This window comes from Podarcis bocagei (genome assembly GCF_964188305.1).
Source record: "Podarcis bocagei genome assembly, chromosome: 13".
Classification (NCBI taxonomy): Eukaryota; Metazoa; Chordata; class Lepidosauria; order Squamata; family Lacertidae; genus Podarcis; species Podarcis bocagei.
In genome coordinates this window covers 28681133-28707298 of record NC_138138.1, presented here as the reverse complement: position 1 = coordinate 28707298, position 26166 = coordinate 28681133, and the positions used below count along the sequence as shown (strand labels likewise).

The 26166-nt window shown below is 46.8% G+C and overlaps 1 protein-coding gene across 2 annotated transcripts in view; it reads right to left on the bottom strand.

Moving 5' to 3' along the window:
• Nucleotides 1–4499: 4499 nt before the first annotated feature.
• The window catches only part of STAC2 (SH3 and cysteine rich domain 2), a 40344-nt gene continuing 18677 nt past the window's right edge, over nucleotides 4500–26166 (bottom strand). The window contains exons 2-11 of one of the 2 annotated variants that reach the window (XM_081168751.1): nucleotides 21008–21299; nucleotides 18967–19064; nucleotides 18092–18185; nucleotides 17274–17389; nucleotides 16349–16421; nucleotides 15029–15090; nucleotides 14243–14340; nucleotides 12568–12619; nucleotides 10266–10403; nucleotides 4500–5840 (exon numbers count right to left, since the gene is read on the bottom strand). In XM_081168751.1, coding sequence (XP_081024877.1) covers nucleotides 5736–5840; nucleotides 10266–10403; nucleotides 12568–12619; nucleotides 14243–14340; nucleotides 15029–15090; nucleotides 16349–16421; nucleotides 17274–17389; nucleotides 18092–18185; nucleotides 18967–19064; nucleotides 21008–21299 — 1128 coding nt within the window. In that variant the 3' untranslated portion in view covers nucleotides 4500–5735. The remainder of the gene's footprint in view (nucleotides 5841–10265; nucleotides 10404–12567; nucleotides 12620–14242; nucleotides 14341–15028; nucleotides 15091–16348; nucleotides 16422–17273; nucleotides 17390–18091; nucleotides 18186–18966; nucleotides 19065–21007; nucleotides 21300–26166) is intronic. The other variant, XM_081168752.1, reaches the window with a different exon arrangement.

Below are 26166 nucleotides of genomic sequence, written 5' to 3'. Positions count from 1 at the left end.
CGAAAGGCTGGCGCAAAGAAAAAAGGAAGCCACAAGGTATTTGGTGCATTGTCATCATGTTTAATCCAGGATTTAGTTCATAGCCAACCAGATTCTTTGGCCATCAAAATTCAGTTCTAACGCCATGCATTCCTCCACAAATACAAATGTGCCATTTTGCAAACCTACCTTTCTACAGTGCAGCCGGCGAGAATCCAGACGTTATTGCTTAGGTGCATGGGATCCCAGGTAGGGAATTGCGTGTGCTACGGGGACTCTGTACAACAAGGGTATCAAGAAAGAGTGTGTGTTTGTGTGTGTGTGTGTGTGTGTGTGTGTGTGTTCATAACCGGCCTCTCAGTCTACACAAGTTGGAGAGATGGTGGTGGGATAAAATGCTTTGATTTAGCATTAGCTTAAAGCCATGGTCCTGTAGCTGCAGCAAACTGGCCACATCCAAGCAGAAAGAGGCATGACAACTTAGGAGCCCCAGCAGTAAGCAGCTACACAAAATTCCTGGCGAAGTAGATGCTTCCCGTGATCTCACAAGTTTCCACATCAGTTTATCACATCTATTTATAGGTGAGTGAACATGTTTTGTTAAAAGTATCTGGTCATTTGCTTGCCCCATTCTCGCCAGTTTAGGTTGCAACCCCATAATACGTGCTTTCCTGGGAGTAAGCCCTGTTGAACTCAGAGGGGTTTACATCTGAGTAGGTAATGTCAAGCAGGAATCCTTAAAACATTTTTACAAGGGAAAAACCCCCAATGCTGTCATTTGTCGACAGTGCAAGAAACAAACACCATGTCCTTCAATACACTTGAGTGTCTTCCCTTTGACACTAAGGACTCTGAATACACCTTTGGAGAGCCGTACCAAGTCCACTAGAGTCAGCTTAGCAGCTGATATAAGAGACATTGTACTGTTGAGGGTGGGGGAGAGAAGGCTGTGTTATTGGAGCCAACGTCCCATTATGTAAGGAAAAGTAAACATAGAGATTATTATTATTAAGTCGTATGTAGTCTCTCATCCATGCTTGGTATACTGGGCTGGATCCAAAATAGTTAGTCACACTTTAGTTTCATTGGGTTTCAATGAGGCTAAAGTTAGCTTTCATGACTAACTTGTTCCACTGATTTCAACTGGATTAAAGCACAGCTACCCTAGGGCCCGTTCACATTTCCATTTTTCCTGTGCCTAGAAAGCACTGCTCTAAGCCATGGGTGTGATCAAGTAAATAATAATAATAATTAAAAAAACATGACCAAATGCATCACAGAGAACTCGGTTCTGCCTCCCTTGACATAAAGCCAGCCCCCCCCCCTAAAATAAACCCTGGCTTCGCCCATGGTCCAAGCAGTTTTCCATTTGCCTTGCTGCTTTCCCCAATAAAACCTACTCTGTACAGCTTTAATCCATGGAAAACCTGGTTGACATTTGCTCCGATTTAGCAGTAAAGAGCAGGTTTTCCCAGGGGGGAATCAGTAGGACAAGCAGAAGTGTGGAGGTGCCCTTGGTTGGGATCCAAACTCACTGCTCGCAAGGCTGCAGGTGTTGGGTATTTGGGGTTTGGCAAGCTGGATGACAATCTCAACAATCCCACTTGCAAACAATGAATATACCCTCTCAGATGGATTGAATGCACCGTGAATCTCAAGAATATGAGTGTCCTCCAAGACTATGGCTGAATGCCCAGGAACCAGCATGTGCTGAATGAGGCCTGAGATATCCCTAAGCCATTAGGAAAGGAAGGAAGCCATTAGGAAACAAGCAGTACTGTGCTGTGGAAAGTTCAGCACAAGGTGAATTTGTATTTGCATTTGTGCATGTGTGTGTATGTGCAAAAAATGACCATGGAAAACAACTCCCCACCTCAAGAAAACCCCTCGCATTTGAAATCACTTTACATTGTTTTTCAAAAAGAATTTGTTTTGGTTTATCCCAGAATTCTTCCATTATAGTCTGGAAACTTGGTGGTGGGTTCAGCCTTCTGAAAAAGCAAGGGAAACCTGCTTGATGTGGCTTATGTGAGCTATTCTCTCATTTACATCCCATGCCCTTTTAAAATGTGTTTTTGTGTGTGTGTGGGGGGGAGCTATTGGGTTGTTTTTATTATGTATTTTGTGGTTTTATATTTTGATTTTATTCTGTGAACCGCCCTGAGACCCCCCCAGGTATAGGGAAGTATATAAATTCTAATAATAATAATAATAATATTCTCAATACAGTAAGCCCACATTTTACATTCCAATTTTACATTACATTGTGCCCGAAGTCAAAATTGCATATACTCAAAACACATTAGGTGCAATGGCTGGTGAAATTGCCAAGGATTTTCCCTCCCCTGGATGCCCACCTCTCTCTCTATATATAGATATATAATGCAAAAAGCTGAATGTACACAAGTTTAAAGTGCGCAAGTTGTGGGCTTACTGTACATTACCGGGGCAATGTATCCACAGACCTGCCAAATAGGGTACTTGGAAAATACGACTGACGCAACATTCCTGTTTCTGTGTTTAAGGGACTACTTCTGTAAGTGAGCCAGTGCACTGAAAATGTTACACTGGAAGACACCCTGGTTGTGGTTTAGTGCCCTGGAATTATCAGTTCAATCCTGCTGTGCTCCTACTGCTCCAGAGCAGATTCCACCAGAATTTGAAAAGGTTCTTACCCCATGTTCTCTTTTTCTAGCCCTGCAAGCAATCACAGCACAATGGTAAAAAAGTATGCGAAATTAGAGGCTTGCTTGTTCAGACATGTATAAACATTGCTTGATTTCACTGGGCTCCTGGTGATTGAACTGACTTTGCTGAAGGGCGATACTGAAATTATGTCTGTGGACTTTGATCTGTGGCGGCTAATTCACACTTCAAAGGAGGTTTCAGGGTAGTGCGACTGATTCAGCTGCACTGGGCGCCTTCACCATCGAATGGAGAATGAGAGGCACGCGTGGGAATTTTAGCGTCGCACAGGGCACTGCTAAAATTTGAGAGCCCAATGCACACTTGCAAACCATCACTTGGTGTTGCAGAAATCCTGCAATGAGCATTGCATGTACGAATCAAAGCCAAAATTGTGGCTTCTTTCCTCAGCAGCTCTTTAAAGAGGATATGGTGCAGAAAATCAAATGCAGGTGGAAAGGTTCTCTGAGCAAACCCACTACCATTAAATAACAACTTTACATATGCCTGAAAGGAACAGGGGGAAATCCCATCACACAGAGTACCCTGGCTTCAAACACATGGCTGAAAGTTGTATTGGACTTCTGAAAGGGCAATGTTTTGGTGTATGTAAAGTAAAATGGTAAAGGACCCCTGGACGGTTAAGTCTAGTCAAAGGCAACTATGGGGTGCGGCGCTCATCTTGCTTCAGGCCAAGGGAGCCGGCGTTTGTCCAAAGACAGCTTTCTGGGTCATGTGGCCAGCATGACTAGACAGTTTCTGGCGCAATGGAACACCTTGACGGAAGCCAGAGTGCACAGAAACACCTTTTATGTTCCTGCTACAGTGGTAACTATTTATCTACTTGCACTGGCATGCTTTAGAACTGCCAGGTTGGCGGGAGCTGGGACAGAGCACTGGGAGCTTGCCCCATCATGCGGATTCAAACTGCTGACCTTCTGATTGGCAAGACCAAGAGGCTCAGTGGTTTAGACCACAGCGCCACCTGCGTATGTGGCAGGGAATGTATGACAACAGGAGGAAATGATGAACTGTTCCTGCTGGAGGACCACCAAACTAGAAGCATGTAACAACATAAACAGTGCACCAGCAAAAAGACCCCGATCTCTCTCTCTCTCCTTTTAATGGTGCCAGTGCCATCCTACTGGCTAGAGTATTGGACCTAAGCATGGAAGCCTCAGGCTCATCTACCACTTTTGCCATGGGTTGCAATGCTGGTTCCTTTTTGGCAAATCAAGGTATGGCCATTTCAAAGCATTTTGCATTCTGAAAGTGCTACAGAAATACTAAGAACGGCATTCTGATTACAACCGCAGTTCCTGATTTCCCACTTTGCAGATTGGAATGAGCTTTGAAATGGGGAAGATTGAGGATGCAATAGTCCAGGCTAATGGATTAGATCAAACAGAATGAGGATCAGCGTTTCGGTTTCCTGGAAGCAAAGAAATACCTATTGCTATGCTCCCATCAGGCTCAGGCCATTTTAGAAAAGGCAGAGGGGAAACTCTCAGCCAGGCCTGATTCATACATGGTGTGGGCTACAGACGAAAGTGTTTCCCTGTGTCCATGTTCTTTGTAAATGCAATGCCCATCATGCACTTACCATGAGCACTGGGTTATTTGCATGCAGTTAGCAGCTCAGGGACCCCTGACTTCTATGCCTATGGTGTGCTGAGCATGAATGGCTCAGTAGCACACAATGCATCTTAACAGGGCAGGGCACATGTGGCACATTGACACAGGCAAATGTTGTGCCTCGGAAACATTGGATTTGGCAGACGTGCTCCCTTCTCAACCATTTCACCCAGTGAGGAAAAATACCAGCTGAGTCAAACTGCAGATGCTGGACAATGAGGCTGTACTGATAACTCTCTCCATTGGCTGGGACTGAAGTCATCTTATCTTTCTTTCTTTTGTTGTTCTTTTTATATATATATATACAAAAGTACATTTACAAAGGACAAATAGCTGGAAGCATGCTGGAAAAGTGAGGGAAGATGGGATGGGTCAGGGTCTCTGAACTCCTCACATGAGCAATGCCGCGACATTCTCGGTGTAGGTCAGAAATGCATCCAGCTGAGGAAGTTCCCTGAGAAAATGGTCCACACGGCTGTCAGTCATGCAGTGGGGGTAGGCCACCACATGCTGGGGGAGGGGCGCAAATGGAGCTCAAGGAATAGCCGGGGAGCCAGGAACGAAGGCAGCACCTCACATCAAGGAGCCCACCCACCCACTCCGCATGTAACTATTGGTTTCCAGGAGCTCACTGTGGCTCAGGCTCTGCGGGGAAGACTTTGAGTACACGACAAACGAGAAGCCGCGTGGAACTGTCCCGCCTCTTTTTTCTTTTTCGGCGGGGGGCTGCCCCAATCCTGAGCGACAGCCACCTCCCAACACACATATATACACACACACACATAAATATACAGACAGCCCTGAAGGTTTTAAAACTGATACAGGGACAGACGGACGACAACACACTCAGGCGGCCTCTCCCTGCCCAGAGAAGGCCTTTTCACATGGGGGGGGGGGCGCATGCGACACAGAATTATCAGGGAGCATGTCTGAATGAGGGAGTGGTTTGGGCAGTGGGAGGGAGTGGTACGCCAAGATATAAAGAGTTCCCTTTGGGTCAGGCGAGCTGATGTCAACCAGCGTCTGTTGCCGTGGAAGTGTGACCCAGAGGCAAAGTGGGGGGGGGCAGAAAAGGGGCGTGAATTACAGCGGTGGAAATCTCCCTCACACTCAGCACCCATAAGAGCTGCCTGAAACGACCTTCGAAAGGGGTGGTGGAAAGCAAAAGCGGGCTTGAGCACATGTCCAAGCCCCGCTGGGGGCAAGCGAGAGATCACGCGGGTCCTGGCGCTCAAGCCAGTCCCTCCCCCCAGTCCTCTTCCCTTGTCCAAACCAAAGCCATATCCTCAGTCCATCTAGAAGATTCCATGAAATAGTGATTAGCCAGGTGCTCAGGGTTGGGATGGGCTGGAGAGTAAGGCAGGGCTGCCCCTGCCTTGATGCTGCTGACATCTCTGTTTTACTCTTCGGCCTTGCTTCGCGTGCCCATCCTGCCTTCAAATTTCTGTGAGTGCGTCGGCAGGCACCAGCCCTCGCTTTTTGCCACTCGTCACCTTGATGAAACCTTCGTTCTCCTTGGACTTCCCCACACCAACACAGATCTGGGAGGAGCAGAAGATGACGGAACGAAACGTAAGCAAACAGGTCAAGATTTTATAATGCAGAATGCAGCCGGAACAACAACAAAGTCAGTCCTTCCTTATTTATTAGGTGGTGCAGGAACTGGCATCCTCAAAATCTCAGGGTTTTTTTAATTGTATTCTTCTTTAAGAAAGCAAGTTTCTAGTCTCAATGGTTACAAAGAAAAGCTGGAGGCAAAAGGCTCACAACATACGGAGAGTGTGCATTGTGAAAACTCAGCTCCCTGAGTTATGACAGACAAAGTCCCCCTTGATATTCTTGTGGAAAAGCTGGTAAAATGTGGCCTGGACAAGGCAACTGTTAGGTGGCTGACTGGCCAAACCCAATGAGTGCTAACAAATGGTTCTTCAACATCCTGGGAAAAGGGGGCAAGTAGGGTTCTGCAGGGTAGCTAATGCTGCAGAAGACAGCATCAGGATTCTTGGTGACCTTAACAGATCGGAGAACTGGGCCCAAACTAGCAACATGAATTTCAATAAGGATAAATGCCTTAGGCAGGAAGAAACAGTTGCACAAATAGAAGATGGAGCACACAGTTTTACAGCAGTATGTGTGAAAAGGATCTGGGGTCTTAGTAAACCACAAGCTTAACATGAGTCAACAGTGTGATGATGCAGCAGCAAAAGAAAGCTAATGTTATTCTAGGCTTCATCAACAAAAGCTTAGTGTCCAGATCAAGGGGTGTAATAGTACCACTCTATTCGGCCTTCGTCAGACCACACCTGGAGTACTGTGTCCAGTTTGGGGCACCACAATCTGGATCATGTGGAGAGGAGGGCGACCAAGATTACCAAGGGTCTGGAAACCAAGCCTTATGAGGAATGGTTGAAGGAGCTGGGTAACAGGAGACTGACAGCCATCTTCAAAGATCTCATGGGCTGTCACATGGAAGATGGAGCAAGCTTGTTTTCTTCTGCTCTGGAGGCCAGAAGATTTCAACGGATCCAAGTTATTAGAAAGGAGATTCTGACTAAACAACTTTCTGATGATATGATCTGTTCAACAGTGGAATGGACTCCCTCAGGAGGTGGTGGACTGTCCTTCCTTGGAGGTTTGTAAGCAGAGGGTGGATGGTTACCTGTTATGGATGCTTGAGTTGAGATTCCTTTAGTTTAGATTGCAGGGGGCTGGTCTTGGGCGTCCCTTCCCACTCTAAGATTCTGCGATTCTCTCCCTTACAAATGAAACAAGCCTCCAATTTCATCCCTCAGCACCATAAAAATCCTTGCACAATCCAGCAGCGGTGCAGATAAAGGAATAACAACAAGGACGCAATTTCCCACTTCATTGACTTCATATACACGTTGAACATGGTGAACTGATTGTATCCTGCCAGCGATTATGCTGAGGCATTCGCTATCCATATATTCCCTTATAGGAATAAACAGAATTGATATTTCTACAGTGGCCCTTTATGACATAGAAGAGGTTCCCCCCCCCCAACCCCTTTGTCCCCGGTGGTGTGACTCGAGAGACCTTGTCGCATCTATTGTGATGACTATGTTCTTGGTTGATCACGTATACAATCCGCACAGGAGTCAACACCGCCAGTGGTTATCACTGTAACATTTGAGTTGAACACTCCTGTGCATTCCAAGTCCCCATCCCTCTTGAACTAACAAGGACCTGGTAATGATCTACTCTAAGCCACTCAATCCGCCTGCTTGATATGCCATCCTGCCGGTCTCAGTGGGCCAAGTGCCAGCAGACAGCATCTTCTGGTGCATCTTAATACACACCTCAGGCAAAGCACAGCAAAGTACGCAAATCTCAGGCGCGGAAGAAGCAGGTGGCTTCACACTCGGAGCAAAACGAATGAGACCCAGCAAATTCTGGGAGGAGGAGGAGGTGCAAGGGACTCTCTGGAGCTCCTCGCCTTCTCCTTCAGGGTCTGAAACTCGTCCTCCTCATTCTTCTTCTTCTTCTTCTTGGGGGTTTAATAGGGAACTCTTCTTCTGACTGGTTGCTTCTAAGGCACAGGTCAGCAAACTTTTTCAGCAGGAGGCTGGTCCACTGTCCCTCAGACCTTGTGATAGGTCGGACTATATTTTGAAGAAAAAAATGAACAAATTCCTATGCCCCACAAATAACCCAGAGATGCATTTTAAATAAAAGGACACATTCTACTCATGTAAAAACATGCAGATTCCCAGACCGTCTGCGGGCTGGATTTAGAAGGTGATTGGGCTGGATCCAGCCCCCAGGCCTTAGTTTGCCTACCCATGTTGTAAGGAGCTGTAGTTGTCAAAGGAGGCAAACTCTTTTCCTGTTGCTGGGCTCTGACTAAGTGCCTCTTATGGCTCACACTCAGAAGAGAGCACTGATAGTCGGGGGGGGGGGGAAATGTACATAGGATCCATACTAGACTCCACTTGAGACATCTAGCTCGCCTTCAAGTGACAGAAATGTGGCATTTTAGATTGAACTTTCGCATTTGCAAAAACACTGAGCTAGTCCTCTAGAAAGTGGAGGGGGGATTATAGGGCTGTTTTTGTTATGTATTTTGTGCTTTCTATATTGCAGTTTTATGTTGTGAACCTCCCTGAGACCTGCGGGTATAGGGCAATATACATATTTAACAAATAAGAATGATTATACAGTTCAGCAGCCAAAACATCCGAGTTCCAGGGCATTCAAGATCCAAAGTACGACTGTAATTGATGAAGTCTAGAAGAGCGTTAGCTTTTTTTTTTTTTGCTGCCACATCACACTGTTAACTCATGTTAAGCTTGTGGTCCACTAAGACCCCTAGATCCTTTTCACGTGTACCGCTAGTAAGCCAGAGGTGCTCGTGCCCTGTATGCTAGAGGGACTGCTTGGGGGGGGGGTGTCTCCTCCAAGGGCAGGCAATTTGGCAGAGATCCGGAAGCGAGAGAGATTGAGTGCTCCAGACGTACCCGATGGGAGAGAACCGTGACGTTAGTTGACTCCTGGCACACAGACTGGAATCATTACAATCTCTCCTGTTTTAAAATTGATAGCATTTCATATTGCTTTTGCAATATTTGGTTTCTGCAATGTTAGATGCACCGCGACAAATGACTGAGAAAAGTGACACCATCCCTGTCCTCAAGACAGCAAGTACCATTGCTCAGTTAACCAAAAGGCAACTCACTGTATTTACTCAAGTCTAATGCGCCATCGAATCTAATGCACACCTCAATTTTCAGTTACAGATAGGTAGCCGTGTTGGTCTGCCATAGTCAAAATAAAAAAATTCCTTCCAGTAGCACCTTAAAGACCAACTAAGTTAGTTCTTGGTATGAGCTTTCGTGTGCATGCACACTTCTTCAGATACTTCTTCAGATACTTCAGATATCTGAAGAAGTGTGCATGCACACGAAAGCTCATACCAAGAACTCAATTTTCAGAACCTTGAAACCAAAAAGAGTATTTGCTGGCGAATGCAATGTGCCATTGAATCTAATGGGCACCTTAATTATCGCAACGTAATTGGCCAAAAAAGGTGAGCATTAGATTCGAGTAAATACGGTAATATGAGTCAAAGTGCACACCCCTCAATCTTTCTCTACAACCCCTCTCTATAGCCCATCTGATAGCTCAGTCCGGCAGAGCATGAGACTCATAATCTCAGGGTCGTGGGTTTGAGTCCCATGTATGCAAAAGAAAGGAAGGGGCTGGCATAGCTGACCATGTAAACAGGCCAATTTGGTGACATGAACTAGGCCCTGAGGGAAAACACACATTAGCAGATATGTAGCTAATTTTGTATGAGATGCTATGCCTTGGAAAGATAAAATTCTGCAAGCTTACATGTGATTTTTGTTTTGTTTTAAAAAACTGCAAATAGCAGTCACTGGGGAGCCTGATCAAGACTGGAGCTGTGGCATACAGGGAGAGGAGCTTTAACACTTCCTGCCCTGCTGCAGTTCTGACCAATATCACCCCTCTGAAACCGCTCTTTACATTGGCCGCAAAGCTCCCATTGGAGGCAAGTTAATGTCATGTGCTTGGCATCGCAAATAGCTCCAGGCAGAATGCAGGATATCCCCCTAGAGCAGGATTGTCCAACTTCCAAGAGACTGCGATCTACTCCCACTATAAAAAAAACCTGGTGGTGATCTACTGGATTGATCACCTTTTTTTTTTTAGTAAGTCAAAATTGTTGAGCTTTTTGGGTGAGATCAAAGTTGTTTTTAGGGGGTGTGGGAGGGGTCCCAAGATCTACCACAGGCACCCCGCAATCTACCAGTAGATCACGATCTACCTGTTGGCCATCCCTGCCCTTGAGTTTTCTTCAAAACTACAAGGACTAGAATCTTGCTTTTTTAAAAACAAAAAACGACACTTGGGATTTTTAGATGTCTATAATGTACAGATACTTTATGGGCAAAGAAGACCCCATATAGGATGTTTGCTCCTACCTGATTTTCCTTAACGCTCAGCTGCCCCTGTTCCTTACTTCCATAGAAAGTCTTGCAGCATCTCCAGACTGTTTCACCCGGCCGGACCCGCTGCACAAAATTGGCTGGAAAGAAACCCACGCGGTCACCCATCTTCCCCTAGGATACAAAAAAGAAAAAGTGAGATATACATACCACCCAGCATTGCCTCTAAAGGCCCATTTGGCCTTCGTGGCTAAGAGAGCCTATTTGCAGCTCCAGCAGGTTCACTAATTACAGAGAGAGAGAGAGAGAGAGAGAGAGAGAGAGAGGGAGAGAGAGAGAGAGAGAGAGAGAGAGCTTTGAACCCGTGATCCAAATTCTGGTTGGGCTACTGAAGTGCATTCTACATAGAGATGCCCTGAAAGACAGTGGGGCCGTTGCAATGGGTGCAGATTGCAGCAACACTGGTCAGATTCATTTTGCCCCACTCCTATGTGATCTGCACTGCCTGCCAATTTGCTTCTGAACCCAATTCAAAGAGCTTATGCTTACATACAACTCCCTAAATGCATTCAGCCCCAAATATCTGGAGGAGATCTCCTCCTGTATAGATCTGCTTTGTTGCTGAAATCAGCCAGGGAGGTCCCATTAGCAGCATCCCTGCTCTCTGAGCTCCAGAAGGTGGCAGAGCATGAGAGGGCCTTCTCCATGGTGGCTCCCAGGTTGATGAATTCCCTCCTTTCCAAGGAGCAATATTGCATAGTCACAATACATAATTTAGTTACAGCTGAAGAAGAACCTCTTTGCCTCAGGCCTTCGGCGGGGAATGAAAGAGTAATTTGTCAGTTTAATGCTCCTCTCCCCTTTTAATTGTCATTGTAATGGTCTCATTCAACTCTCATTGCAATGTTGTTTGATTTAGGCAGATTGATAGTGGTGTTCTCAGTAGGGGTCCAATTGGGCAGGGCTGTGGGATCTGCCAGAGTTTCTCAGCAGGTGGGTGGAAATTTGCAAGGTTCAGCAGTGAGTTTGTTGTTTGCAATTCTCTGCCCTCTTACTCAATGGACAATTTCTGAGAGAAAAAGTTAAGTTACATTTCGCTTTCTTTTTTAAAAATGGTCATTTGTAATAATTGATACTTGGTTAATAAAACCATTTTTAGAAAATTCAGGGGGAGCAGGAAAGAGGTGTAATAGTCTGCCCTTCAAGCCATGAAAGGCTCACCTTTTTTTCTGATATGTGTCGGCTGGTTATGGGGTCGAGAGAAATACTACATCATGCATAGGCAAACTTGGCCCTCCAGATGTTTTGGGACTACAATTCCCATCATCCCTGACCACTGGTCCTGTTAGCTAGGGATCATGGGAGTTGTAGTCCCAAAACATCTGGAGGGCCGAGTTTGCCTATGCCTGGACTACATGCTCAGAGAGGCTTGCTCTCAATGCTGCAGGAACTCTTGCATTTCCAACCTCAGGTGGCATCAAACAGCAAGAGTAGATGGATAAAATTAGATACTTCCACAGTATCACACTGGGGCTTTCTGAAGAAGCACAGGAAAAGCAGCAGAGTCGGAGTGGACAGGGCAGCAGAGGGCAAGGCTCCATCTTCTGACTCTTTATGGGCAGCCCGAGGCTCTGGAAGTGTGAAGAAGGATGCTCTTGAAACCTGCCATGTTGCTATAGCAACAGGGACAAGGAACCCGATGTGTGTCTGGCTGCCTCAGAGGCCAAGGCCTTTCCCTGAGGGCCTATAAAGTGCGTGAGAGAGAGAGAGACAAAAAATTGGAGGGAGGGAGGTGTGTTAAGGACACTGTGGGCTTGTGGGTAGAGACAGGGGAACCCACAAAAAGCAGAACCTACAGAGCAAGATGTGCACATTTGCAACTGTGATCAATTGGGTCCTGAAGGAGAAAAGGGCAGAAGGCATGGTAGCAAAATAGATAAGAATAGGTTTGGGTTTTTTTTAATGGACATAGGAAGCACAGGTTCGAATCACTGTGCCCTCTCCCTTTATCTCTCAGGGATGTCCTTTATTTATGGAGAGAATATTTATATCCTGCTTTTTTATTATTTATTGCATTCATACCTCTCCCTCCCTCCAAGGAGCTCAAGACACACTTCTCCCCATCTCCGTTTTATCCTTCCAGAAACCCCATGAGGTAGGCTAGGCCGAGAGAGAGAGACTGGGCCTCATGGGTGAGTAGCGATTTGAACCCTGGTCTCCCAGGTTGTAGTCCGGGGCCCTAACCACTAAACCACACTGGTTCTTCACCCAAGAGGCCCCAGAGTGGTTTATGCAGTAAAACTGGAGAAAACAACTGGGATGCTTCAATTCTGCTCACCTTCCACCAGTCCTCATTGGAATCATCCATCAGCATGATTCGATCTCCAGGCCTGAGGAGAGACAGAGAAAGCCACAATTGAGCTCAATGACAGCTTGGGAGTGGGGAGGTGGCGGCAGATGACAGAAGGTCCCTGCTAAAGAGATGCCATCCTAGGGCCCAAAAGATGCCCACGGGCAGGGGAGGACTTCGGTGGCACCCTCTGCAAGGCCAGAATTAAGCACACACACACACCACTGCTTTTCACCTTCTGTTCTGCTCAATCCATAGTTGCGACACCCTGCAGCGCCCCCAAGCTTGGCACCCAGAGTAGCAGAACTGGTCACCCTACCCTAAACCCACCTCTGCTACTGGTAATACACATCACCCATCCGCAGCTGGCATCCTCACCAACTGCCATAATAATATTTAGCCTATAAACAGGACTTTCCCTTAAGCACTCAAAGCACTTCACTCACATCACCTAAAGGGGCAATCCTAACAAATGCACCAACTGATGTGTAGTAGGTTTCCTCCTGCTGGCCTCAACCAGCAGACAGAAATACCAGTGGTGTTCATGGGACTTCTTTGGCCAAGCTGCAGAAAAGCCACCACCAAAAGTTCTCCTCCCCCCCTAAATCTTAATTTTCTGCTCTCTTTTTTTTAAGTCAGGTGTTCAGTCTGCTCTTGTACACATATTATTGGTGAGCACTGCACGTTGTTTTCAGTCTTATTTTTTAAGGTTGGTTTCTGCAAGTCACATTGAGCTCACCTTTATGAAAAGAGCGGTGAATAAATAAATATAACAAATAAAAGGGGGGAGTCTCCAAAATGGCATTTTCTTTTTCTTTCTTTTAAAAAAATATTTATACATTTCTCACTGATTTTACAGTCATTTTGAAAACTGGCTTCCTTCCTCCACTGTCTACGGTTCCTTAAATTTATTTTTAATATCTTCTGCATATCCAAATTAACTTACTCATTTATCTTCTTTCAATATATACTGTCATGTAGCTGCAGGTTATTACAATAATCCTGCCAGTGTTTTTATCTGTTTACAATTTGTCTGTAAATATTCAATAAACCATTTCCATTCTTTTATAAACAGTTTTTTTCTTGATTTCTTATTCTTCTGGTAAGTTTCGCCTTTTTTGCATTTCCCATATGTTTTTGTATCCAGACCCAGCAAATGGATACAAAATGGCACTTTTAGTCCGCTAGCTACAGAGATCTGCTGATTCCTAGAGGGGCCTGGAACTGGTGTAGTGGGGGAAGTAAACAAAACCAAAACCGCCTCCATCTTCTGCCCTCGCAGGTGGATAGGGCTTCAGAGGCATATAGCGCAGGCCGTGGGGAACCTTTGACCCTCCAGTTATTGCAGAACTACAACTCCCATCAGTCCCAGCAGGCCTGGCCAATGGCCAGGAGTGATGGGAGTTGTAGTTCAGAAACACCTGAGGGCCAAGGGTTCTGCTGCTCCACCTCTCCCTTGATGCCACCCCACCTAGGACTGCTCTGTTAATAGACTGGCCAGTAATTATTGTTATTCCCAAATTGTGAGTGTGTCTCCACAAATTGTGGGTGTGTTTCCAAAGGCCAGCAAGCAAGTTCCGTTGGCCAAGGGGACCCACGATCCAAATAATCACCAGCTCCTGAACCAATGGGCTCTCAAGATGGGCCAAGGGCGAAGACTTACTTCAGGGGTAAATCGTTGATTTCCTGAGGCAAAAACTTGTAGAGAGCGACATAGGAGTACATGGGTGAGACCTCCTTTCGCGCACAGCCTTGAGTTGACTGTAGGAAGAAGAAAGAGCCGTAAGGAAAAACAGAGCCTGGAAATTTTAACCCAGGCTTCGGGCATTTTTTTATTTTTTTTTGGAACTAGGGCTACCAACATTTAAAAAAAAAAACAGTCTTTTTTTGCTCCTGTACCTTTGGAGAGCAGCATGAACTGAAGGTATAATCCTGCTTCTCTTCATGCTCTAAGAAGTAGCTCCTGCTCACAAGGTTGTGATCAGTTGGCAGCCCCTATTGCTTTGTGCCATTTTAAACAACAGACTCCATTCTAGAGCAAAGTTACTGTACATCATTCCTGTCCATTTTTCACTAGAGGCAGAGAAAAGAGCCCACCCTTAGGTGCCTTGCAAGACAGGTTCTGTTGTGGGTGGGTGGGTGCACTTTAGCCTTTTTTAGCATACGCAAAACTGGAAAAGGCTAAAAATACTTAAAAAACAATAATAATCCAGACCTTTCCCAGCCAATGTGAGGGAAGTGCAATACAATATCTGCAGCGGCTTTTCATCTGCCTTGCCAAATGTGCTTTAGCACAATGCGGTGGAAGAAGAATCTCACTATTTTCCATTTTCAGGGCTGGGTTAGGGCTTCAAAAAGGAATGGCACAGGGTGGGAGGGACATAGCAGGGAAGTGGCAGGATGCATCAGGAAGGGATGTTGACGACATGCGGATGAAGGAAGAATTCACCTGTTGCCCTGGGCTCTTTTCTTCCGATGTAGTGCCCTCACCCTCTGCTGGTGCTGAGAAAACTGAAACAAAATGAGAGGTGCGATATCAGGCTTTTGCAAGTTCTCAAGGAGTGTGTGAACTAGTACCAGACGGATTGGCTTTTCTCTATATCACCTGCAGGAGGTGCTGCCATGTACAACTGCTCTCTCCCACGCAAGGCTATGCTACGGGCATTGTAGACTACCTAGGATTCGGGGGGGGGGGGCACCAATCCAAAGTGACATTGGTTCCCATCAGAGTGTAAATGCCTAGGCCAGGGGTCAGCAAACTTTTTCAGCAGAGGGCTGGTCCACTGTCCCTCAGACCTTGTGGGAGACCAGACTATATATATATATAAATAACCCAGAGATGCATTTTAAATAAAAGCACACATTCTACTCATGTAAAAACATGCTGATTCCCGGACCGTCCGTGGGCCGGATTTAGAAGGCGACTGGGCCGGATCCAGCCCCCGGGCCTTAGTTTGCCTACCCATGGACTAGGCACACATTTAGGACCTGACTTCTGGTTTTCTCTCACCCAGTTTCTTCCTCCCCTGCGGCAGAACAGGGAGCTACCCAGAGAAATTGAGAATTCTAAAATTCCGGATTTGGGCATAGCTATATTTAGGCACCTGCAAAGCAAAAGTTAGAAGAGCTAAGATCCAGTACTCTTTCTAACATGGGCTTTGTTTGGGGTACAAAATGTAATTCATTTATCTTTTTATAGTGGCTTTTAAGCGCATGCATGCAATATTCACAACAGATGACATTGCAGAACAGTCCTAAGGCTCTCCCCACCCTACCTCCCAACGCAATATGGATTGAATTTTCCGTGGAACCAGCACTGACAGGGCAACTTTTTAATGTTTAAGAAGTGACATGAGCACATCATTTGTTTATTTTTTCACATGAGTTAGAAATAATAATACATTTTATTTATACCCCGCCCTCCCCAGCCAAGACTGGGCACAAGGCAGCTAACACCAGATATAAAACAATTGATTAAGATACAACTTAAAAACAAGATTAAAATATAGCATTAAAATGCAGCCTCATTTCAATAGAAACTCAAATCAAAAACTTTTTGGGGATGAAAACGTCAAATCTTCACCAACGCTAACTATTCAGACTGGTCCAGAAAGACCAGAAACTTTTGGCTTTGCTGCAGCCTTTTGCAGCTGACGCTTCCCCACATGCATTAAGCTCTATTTGTGTGGGTTAACTTCTGGTGAGGGCTAGTGAGATGGGAATTCTTATCTCTATCATTCCCATTAACCAAAAAACGGTGACTACTCACCATCATCAGGTTGACTTTCCTCTGTTGTCTTTCCAGCACCTTCCGGGTCCTCAGTCACTTCTTCCTTCTCATTCTAGGAGATGCACACACGCACAAACACACATGGACATGAGGGAGCAGAACTGAGTAGGAAACAGTTCCTTAATGGTGCAAGACCTATGCCTCTGTGTTCATGTGGCTGAGGTGACTTGCGTGGTTTGCCCCATTTAGAAGCCTTGGCTTGCAAGCTGTGGAAAATGCCCAGATAACTAAACAAAAGCTATTCGAGCACAGCACCTAAAAATCGTGGGCAATTATTAATTAGACTTGTAAAACACAGGTGACTTTTAAGCTGGGCAATCCACTTCTATTCTTTCCTAGAAACCCAAGTGGGGAGCACAGGCCATCATAAAAGGGTCAGAGCAAAACCATCCCCATTCTGTTGCCATCTTCCATCGTAAGAAGAAAGGAGAGTTCGGGGTGGTGTGGGGAGTATAACGCATTTCCCATAAAATTGTATTTAAAAGAATTCTTGGGAGGGTATAATTCTTGGTGGGTATAATTCAAAATGAATTTTGTTCCATTCTTTGTTCCTCCTCACTCCTGGCCCCACTAAAACCCAAGCCACAAATCATAAGGAGAACTGGAGTTTTCCCTACAAGTTTGAAGATTCTAGATCCTGGCTTGATACAACGATTGCGTGCATTGCTTTATTGATTTCTTATTGGCTTCCACCTGAAGGGCCAATCAGGGACTGCTAGTTATACCTGTTTTGTGTTAGCTCCTCCTCCTCCTCTTTCAGTGCACCATTCCTACCCCTCCCCTGCAATCCTTTCCACAACCATGCCCTGGAACTCAGACATGGGATTCCCACAACCCCTGGAATCTTCACCCATGACTTCTCCTGTCTACCCAAATGCATCTTTTGCACATGGCATGACCATACCAGGCTCCTGGTGGGGGACTCTGAGGTGCTGCTGAAGCTGGAGCGATTCATGTAGGCCAGTGACGTGCCATAGCGCAGGGTCTCGTAAATGGGGTCCACCTTTCCACTGGGGCCTGCTGGTGAAGGGAAGACCACTTCAGAGCTGGATTCTCAAAGCAGGAGGCAGGGGCAATGGCAGCTGCCTCATATCAAGTCAGTCTACCCCACTATTCTGAGTTTATCTGTCTGCTCCCACCCTCTCTTTCACACACCAGAATTTGTAAACTGCAGAACTGCAGGGTTCAGACCTTTCTATAGACCCACTCTGTCCTGCTCACCCTAATCCCAAATTCATGGGAAGAGGTGGTATCATCTTTGGGGGGGGGGATAAATGTCCTCTGCATTATATCAACATTGGAAGGCTAGGACTCAACCTGTAAAATAATTTGAGGCTCAGCGAAAGCAGCTTGACCCAATTTTACTTATTTTAACAGCACGGCGGGTTTGCAAGATTGCTCACGGTCAAGGAGATCTCCACCAACCAAGACTTATCCACTCCCCACTTCCAAGTTGCACCCACAAAAGGGTAGAGTTGGCTTCCATGAATCCCAAAGTATCCCACTGCCTCTATAAATCGCAACAGCCTGAAAGTCAAACGACTTCCCTTCCCTGTCCCCACCTCCGGAAGCTACCTAATAACTGAAGCATAACTTCTTCCTACTGTTGTGGATCTGGGAAGCCTCAAATCCAAAAGACCGTCTTTCCCCAAAGGCTGAGCTTCTGTCAGTCTTTTTGTTGTCCATTACCCACCAGCCCTCTGTGGACCAGTCCACTCCTACCTGTAGGGGGAGACTCCTTGGGGGCTGCTGGCGGGGGCTGCGGCTCATGCACCAGCATCGGGGAGCTGAGATTGCGTCGGAAAGAGGTTGCCTGCTGAGGAGCAGAAGTGGGAAGAATGTGAGCGGATTCTGTGAATATACCAGACTGTGGGCACATTCTGCCTTCCATGAGCGGAGGGGGTTAGGCAAGGCAGACAGGGAACCATTTTGCCCTATTGGCTATTAGTAGCCTGCGAACCATGTGACTTTTCCAGCATCCAGCCGCTCAGAGAGAGTGCAAGGCTAGATGAAGGGCAGCACAGAACTCCGCACATGAGCTGTCAAAAATGGGGTTTTCCCAGTTTCACACTATCCCTCCCAGAAGCTGGTCTGTGGAGTCCTCCAGTGGTAGGCTACTCGCCCAAGTAGGCTATTTGCTGCTGTGAACTTCTCAGTGCGCATGAGAGCTACGAGAAGTTGAGAAATGGGAGCAGGCTCCAAGTTGACAGCAAATCTGCAATTGCTGTGTGGCTGGCTCAGTTGGTTAGAACATGGTGCTGATAGCGGTAAGGTTGCAGGTTCGATCCCTGTATGGGACAGCTGCATATTCCTGCGTTGCAGAGGGTTGGCCTAGGTGATCCTCAGGGTCCCTTCCAACTCCACAATCCTATTATTCAAATGCCAAAGCGATACCGAAGCTTCCTTGCCTTGCCTTCTTTTTGTGGCAATTGCTAAGCCACACAGTGTGGGGCCTTGTGCCTTGTCTCGGTTGATGGGTTAGGTCACAAAGGGAGTGCAGTGCTTCTTCTCCCTTCAGCGGGGCTGACGAGGCAGCTCAGAAACTGCAGCTGTCTCTGTCTCTTTCCATTGGGTGCTGACTCGTGCAAGCCACTTACCGTCTTGCCAGGACACTGCTGGTGGGAAACCTCTTCTGAACACCACAAATGAACGCTGGCTTTGCATGTCTTGCATCGGAGGCCTTGCTTGGAGTTCCCTGTGAGGCAAAACAAACGCACAGAGATATTTTGGTGTAGGAATGATCGCGGGGCAGCCTGCGGGCAGCCTCAGCTGTCTGCACACGTGACCTTGGGGTGCGGAGCACACTCCCCCCACAGATAAAGCCATAGCTGTCTGAACATCTTGCCCTCTATCTAACCCTTTGCTCTCTTAGTGGTCTGCCCTGCCCTGTCTGTGACCTTTGTCTGCTTCGTCATACATTGTGCAAGGGGAAAATGACGCGGTGGAAACAGGTGCCAAAATAACTTTGTACCAACCCACGATCTCGGGATTGGAAGATGTGTAAAGGTCACAGTCCAAATGTATCTGACTGGTTTTGCATATTGTGCCAATAAAAGGAGCTTCCGCAGAGCTAGCTGGCAACTTGCTTGTGCACAGCTCACCTGCATTACCAACACCTGCCTCATGTCCTTCACTTCATTTTGGGGCTTGGGCTAGATGACCCTCCAGGTCCCTTGTACAATTCTGTGGCTATCAGCAGATATGAGTCCTCATGACTCACAACGGCTATATACTGTACCTTCAGGATCAGAGGCACCATGTCTCTGAATGCCAGTTGCTGGGGGAGAACAGAGGGAGAGGGATTTTGCGCTCATGCTCTGCTCATGGGTTTCCAAGAAGCAGCTGGTTGGTCCCTGTGGGATGCTAGACTAGGTGGTCCTTTGGTCTGATCCAATAGGGATCTTCTTATGTTCACAAGGTCCTGTGCAGGTGGTGTGTGTGTGTGTGTGTGTGTGTGTGTGTGTGTGTGTGTGTGTAATATGAACTGGGGAGAGAAAATTCCCACATGAAAGGAGACAAAGGGAGGAAGGGGCATAGCTCAGTGGTGCAGCACATGTTCTGAATGCAGAAGATCCCAAGTTCAATCCCAGGCAGGCCTGGAAGAAACCCTGGAGAGATGCTGTCAGCTGTTGCCAAAACAACTGGGCTTAGATGGGCCAATGGTCTGAGGCGGTATAATGCGGCTTCCTAGGATCCCAATTAGCCAGCGCCAGGCGCATTTTGCGACTGGGGATTGTCAGAATGCGAGCACTTTGAGAAGTCTGGCTGCCATGTACGGCAACTGAGACTCAAGAATAAAACTGCTGCTGCTGGTGCTGAAGGCAAAGGAGGAGAAATGTGTTTCCTCGTGACTCCAAAGTAGGATCCTGCTGCACAGCAAAGTGCCGTTTCCCCGGTCGCAGCCCAAGTCACCCTTGTAAAAAAAGGACTCAGTGGCAACTAGACTTTCTATTTTTGCACCCGTAACCCAGGAGCCATGAGGCGAATAGCTTTTCTATCCTCGTTCTAACACTGCCTGATAGAAAGCACCACCTATTGTACAAAGAGATGCAGCTGTTTCCCACACTTCGCTTCCTCCTGCAATAAGATGCTTCAATGTTAACCAGGTCAGTTTCGTTGTGAGAACTGGAGGCGTTTTTGAAATACTTGCTCATTTACGAACAGAGATGTCGAGGAACTGGCAGGAGGCAGCAGGCACCTATGTAATATGTGGCATGGCCACCACTGAGCACCTCCTGCCCCAATTCCCCCTCTAGCAGCTTCTCGCCAGCCAGCTGCAGAATCTGGGATGTCTCCTTCACTGGCTGCATCCCAGCTGCGAAAGCCTCCGCTCCCAAACAGATGAGTTACGCTAGCACCCGGCAGCCACTGAGGCTCATTTGCGCCAGCATCTTCCAGCGTCAAATAACTAATGCTTATTAAGGATGCAAAAGCTAGGGCCGAAAAGGTCATCTCCACATCTAGCCATAATGAAACATTTGAAGACAGCCACGGATGCCGGTGGTAAAGGGCAGAAGAGAAAGATGACAAGAGTCGAGGGTACCTCTGTGTGTGTGTGTGTGTGTAGACGCACATGTATTAGCCAGAACTGCAAAGCGCAAGTCAGGACCCGAGAGCAAGAGGCCTTCAAATACGTACCTACGATAAGCTGGTGGCAGATTTCGCAAGGGTTGTGCTTCTTGAAGATGTACTCTTGGAAGCTGTGCGTCTTAATGGGCTTGAGGGGGGCCAGAGCCCTGGGGGTCACTCTGGGAGAGTGCTCTGCCTCCGTGAGGGCCGGTGGCGGAGACGGCGGCGGCAGGGAATCTGGGGGGCTGAGGAGCACGTCGGAGGGGAGCTTGAACTCGCTGTTGGAGCGCAGGAAGAAGTTCTCAACGCTCTTGCTCCGCAGGATGGTTTTGAGAGAGAGGGAGCGCTTGAAACGCTGCAGCTAAAGGGCAGGTGGGAGAGAGGGTGGGGAAAAGAGGAGAAAATAAGAAAAGCTACGTTTTGCAGGGAGGGGGACTTTTCACACAAGTAGAAAGTTTGCCAAGCTTTCTCAGGGCCATTACTAGACCTCTCAAGCCTTGAGAACAAACAACCGTATTGGGAAACGACTATGAGAAGTGCTCAAAATGCGTAATATATTCATTTTTTAGATTGATTTAAAAGCCGTTTCTAACCTGCTTAATACTCAAAAAGCTCTCTAAGCAGTATGTACCAATACAATACAAAAGCACCATGGAAACAGATACAAACAAAAAAAAAAGTATTATAAAAACAAACTTTCAGTAATAACAGGGGGAGTATCTCATCTTGCAGGTCAGGGAAAGCACATACGAAAAAGGTGTCTGAAGCCAGCAGATGTATGAGGCTTCATATATGGCAGAGGGAAGGAAATTCAAGTGGGAAGGGGCAAAATACCTAATAAAAACAAAAACAACCCAATAGCCACCCCCAACACATTTTAAAAGGGCATAGGATGTAAATCGGATCAACCAAAGGCCTGGTTAAAAAGGAACGTTTTTGCCTGGTGCCTAAAGGTATAAAATGAAGGCAGCAGGCAAACTTCCCTGGGGAGAGCATTCCACAGACGGGGAGCTACTGCAGAGAAGGCTCTGTTCTCATGTTGCCACCCTCCGGACCTCTGGAGCAGGAGGCACACTACGAAGGGCCTCAGAAGATGTTCTCCGGGTCTGGGTAGGTTCATATGGAAAGAGGCGGTCCTAGCTCTGTAGTCTTTATAATATGCCTAACAAAAATTGCCAGCAAATGCCCATTATATTTCCCAAAACTGAGGCTCAGAGGCAAGTGTTCAGTGGCGCTCGGTGGGTTTATAGCTGGGTTGACATTTGAACTGTGGATGCCTTGACTTATATTGTGACAAAGGTACCAACTTGAATAAAATGTATGTGAATGAAAATATCAAATGCTGTGGAACAGTGCTCATGTATTATTGTTGTCATTTGATCTTTCCATTCACATACATTCATTTGAAATAAGATGGGTTTATGAAGCAATTCTACATCTTCCCACCACACTGACAAAGAAGTCTACGAAACAGAAGTCAATATCCGGAATCACTGTTCAGTGTTGGACATCATATGTGCTGAATACACAAAGCTTCACAGCTTGTCTTTCATCGTACAAAGTCTGGTACCTCGTTTCATTTAAAGATTTTCCGAGACTTTGAGACTAAAGATTTCATTTTGGACTTGTTATGGTTTGAAGGAATTCTATAAAAGATTGTCTATTGCGTATGTACATGGTCATCGTGTTGCCTAGACATTGCTGATGTTCTCTTTGCAACACAGGGGTTTGTTTCACCAATTTAACCCTGTTCAACCTAGATGAGAACCAGGAGACACGTGTCCTGGATTTACAAAAAATATCCCGTTATGAACGTCTCCAAATTAGATTGTGGGGAGGAAGGGGCAGGGGGAGTCGAAGGCAAGGAAGGAGGGGGATACTTAACCCTGCAGGCCATCTCTCTCCTAAAAGCCATCCTTCTCCCTACGCCGCTTTTCCCTACCATGGAAAGGCGAAGGCTGTTAACTTGCTGCAAGGAGGATTTTGTATGCTTTTCCTGCCTGCCTCAGCATGGCAATAATGAAGCAAGGAAGACACAGACAAGAGACAACAATTAAGCACACTCGGGCCAGTTTGTGGGCCTGGAGGAACAGGCCAGCTCATCGCAGCAACAGCCCGTTGCTTATTGCTGTGGGCAGGAGTTCCGACACAGATGCTGCAATGTCTGGGCTCTGGCGCACTCCATGCGCTCTGCTTTTTCTCATCATCTATTCCCAACCAGTAATGGCAGATCAGCCAGCAAGTTGACTCAGCTAAGTCTGTTACACAACAGCTGGCTAATGGCTGTGCTGGAGTCCAGGGCTGGCAAAAAGGTAACAGAGGGTATCTTGGCTATATTGCCACCTCATGTTGAGCAAAGGACATGCTCAATCCGGAAGCCCAGCGCTCGTTTTTCAGTGCATAGGTATTAATAGTGCTGAACCCAGAATCAAAGCTATTAGCTACAGCCCACACTTCTGTGGTTTGGGAAAGGGCCATCGCTCAGGGTAGAGCATCTTGTTTTGCATGCAGGAGGGTCCCAGGTTCACTCCCGGGCGTCTCTAGAAAAGACTGGAGCTGCCGACCAGTGCAGACAACACTAAGGTTGATGTGCTAGTGGTCTGACTCAGTATATTCCTATGTACCCGCTTAGCACCATTAAGCAGTTTACAGTCTTCATTGATATTATGTATGCTGTCCCTCTGTGGCAGGCTCACTACTGTTAGGCTTATTTTAAACCATTTATTTTCTCCTTTTATCCAGTGTTTTCATCTTGTGAACTGCTCTGAGATCTTCGGTCGAAGGGCAGTATATGAATGTAATAAATAATAATAATTTTACAGACTGGGGAAGGAGCCCAAGATGGAAGAGTGTGTCCCTGGCTGTGCAAGAAACCCATGGCAGAGGTAGGATTTGAACTCAGACCCAAGTCCAGATTTCTCCCCAGTGATCCACGCGGCTACAGCTGGTGCTGCTGATTTATTGCCAATCTAATGGCATATGCCTTGCATCTAAAAGGAGGGGAGGGAGGAATAAAACAGCGTGGCAATAGTTGTGCCAGGAAGGAAAAGTTAGCTGATTAGCTGCCGACAACGCAGGAAAAGAAGCATTAAGGAAGGCTGGCAATTAGAGGGCAGCTTAGCAGGAGTATTTTTAGGGTCGGGAACCAGCTGAGTGAATAGAGCTGCGAAAGCGAATTCAGGTTTCCAGAGGGAGGGAGGGAGGCTGCCCCAGCTGCAAGGTGCTTCATTACGCCCTAGAAGCCAAGACGCCTGGTGGGGCAGAAGAGGTGGCGCGCCCCAGCACCTGCTACCCTTCTCTGCGGCTCAGGGCCATGCAGAGGTCTGGCAGATGGGAGGCAGCTGCACGCAGCCCAGAAAGCGGTTTGCAGCGCAGGGCTGGAGTGCAAAGGCAGGTCGGAATCTCGCAGGGAACTTTGGCTGAATGTTGTTGCCGCTGCTGCTGCTTCCGCCGCCGCCACCAGCAGCCAAACTAAACACTTTCCTGCCGTGGGCACAAATCCTAGGGACTTTTGCTCCGTTTTGGAATGGTGGGAAAGGAGTTGTGTCGATGGGGGAGGGAGCAGAATTACTTCCACACTTCATGTTATCCTAAGGGGCCCGAGGGTGAGAAGAAGAAAGGCACCCCCCCAAGCAGGTTTGCCTGCAGCCTCCTGGAATGGTGTAGCCCCAGGCAAGTGCCTACACTGCTTAATGGGTTAGGCTGGCCCTGGAGACAGACCCAGGAAGGGGGGGGGAGAGAGAGAGAGAGCGCAGAGCGCTGCTGCATTTATGTAGCAGATAACTGCTTAGCTGCTCCAGGCACCTTTTCCAGCTTCTGTTCCAGAGGGAAAAGAATCCATTTGCCACATAAACTGGCCACCATCCAAGCGCACATAACATCTTCTCCAGTTTCACTCCTTTAAAAACAAGAGAAGCCCCCAAAACTGTTTATATAGCAATGGAAATGTGCAAAGCACTTAAAAAATCTGCGTGAGAAGGAACCCTGTGAAAACAGGGTGTCACTATTATCAGGGCTGCGTGTGCATGCGTTGCACTAGAGAAATATGAAACATTGGCTTGGATTCGATTACCTGTTCTATATTTGTTTGATTCTTTTAAATGTATCATTCTGCAGTGCTCATTCTGCTTTTGCTAGTGACGACGAGACCTGCCCCAATGCAGCCACTTCTCTGACTTTGGAGATTTCAACTGGTATTGCCAATACACTTCAAAGTGCATTTTCACAATCATAAGGGCAATTTAATAATAATAATAATAAGGTTGGATTTTGCACCCGGTACCAAATTCTGCACCTATTCTGATCTCCCATGGAATTGAAACATACACACGGGATTGATTTTTATTCCTGTTTTACGAATGGGCCATTGAGGCTGCAAAATCGTTATGGCTTGCCCCTAGGTACATGCTATGGGTGGTATGAAGAGTCACAGCAAGCCTGCAGGGTCTCTTAACTTCTGATTTTTACCAGAATCCTGCAAAACACACAGACAAGCAGGGCAGGGAGACGGTGCCTTGCTTCAGCATGCAACTAAATGATAACATCACTTATTACAGTCAGGGGCACGGGGGCAGGATGAACCAAGTGGCAGCTAAACCACAACTGATTCTTTGAAACAGTCCAAAGCCTTTTGCAGATGTAGGACTTGAACCCAGGAGGGTTTTGTTATGTACTGAAGTTCTCACCCTGGGCCAGCAGGGGGGTACTTTTCACTCAGGTCCACATATGCAAGAAAGGGATTGAAAGTGACGTTCAGTGATTAAATAGTTACAGAAAATGGTTTCTGTTGCGTTCTAGTGGAGCTTTATATAAGCAGGCTGGCTGAACCCTTCAGTTCAGTTCTGTTCTGGCCTGTGAATAAACAAGAGCTGTTTGAAGAATCGCTGTGTCGTCTGATATGTTCACCCACAACTTAACAGGTTTGGTGTGACTTGGCGCCTGGCTTGCCTGGAGCACAGCATATTCTGTCATAGCCCATATCAAGATACTACTGTTGAAAAATGGCAATGATGACGGTGCCCTTAAGCATGTGCAGAGTGTAACTTTGGAATCACTGAGTATCAATCCTGAATAACTGCTACTGAATAAATATGGAGACAGGCAATAGTGTTGTTGTTGTTGTTTAAGAGAGCCAGAAGAGTCTGAGAAATCACATCCCAGGAAATCACAGCCCCAAGCATGAGCCAGCAGCAAAAGCAGGATCCCCTTTAAACCATATTTGTTTAAAA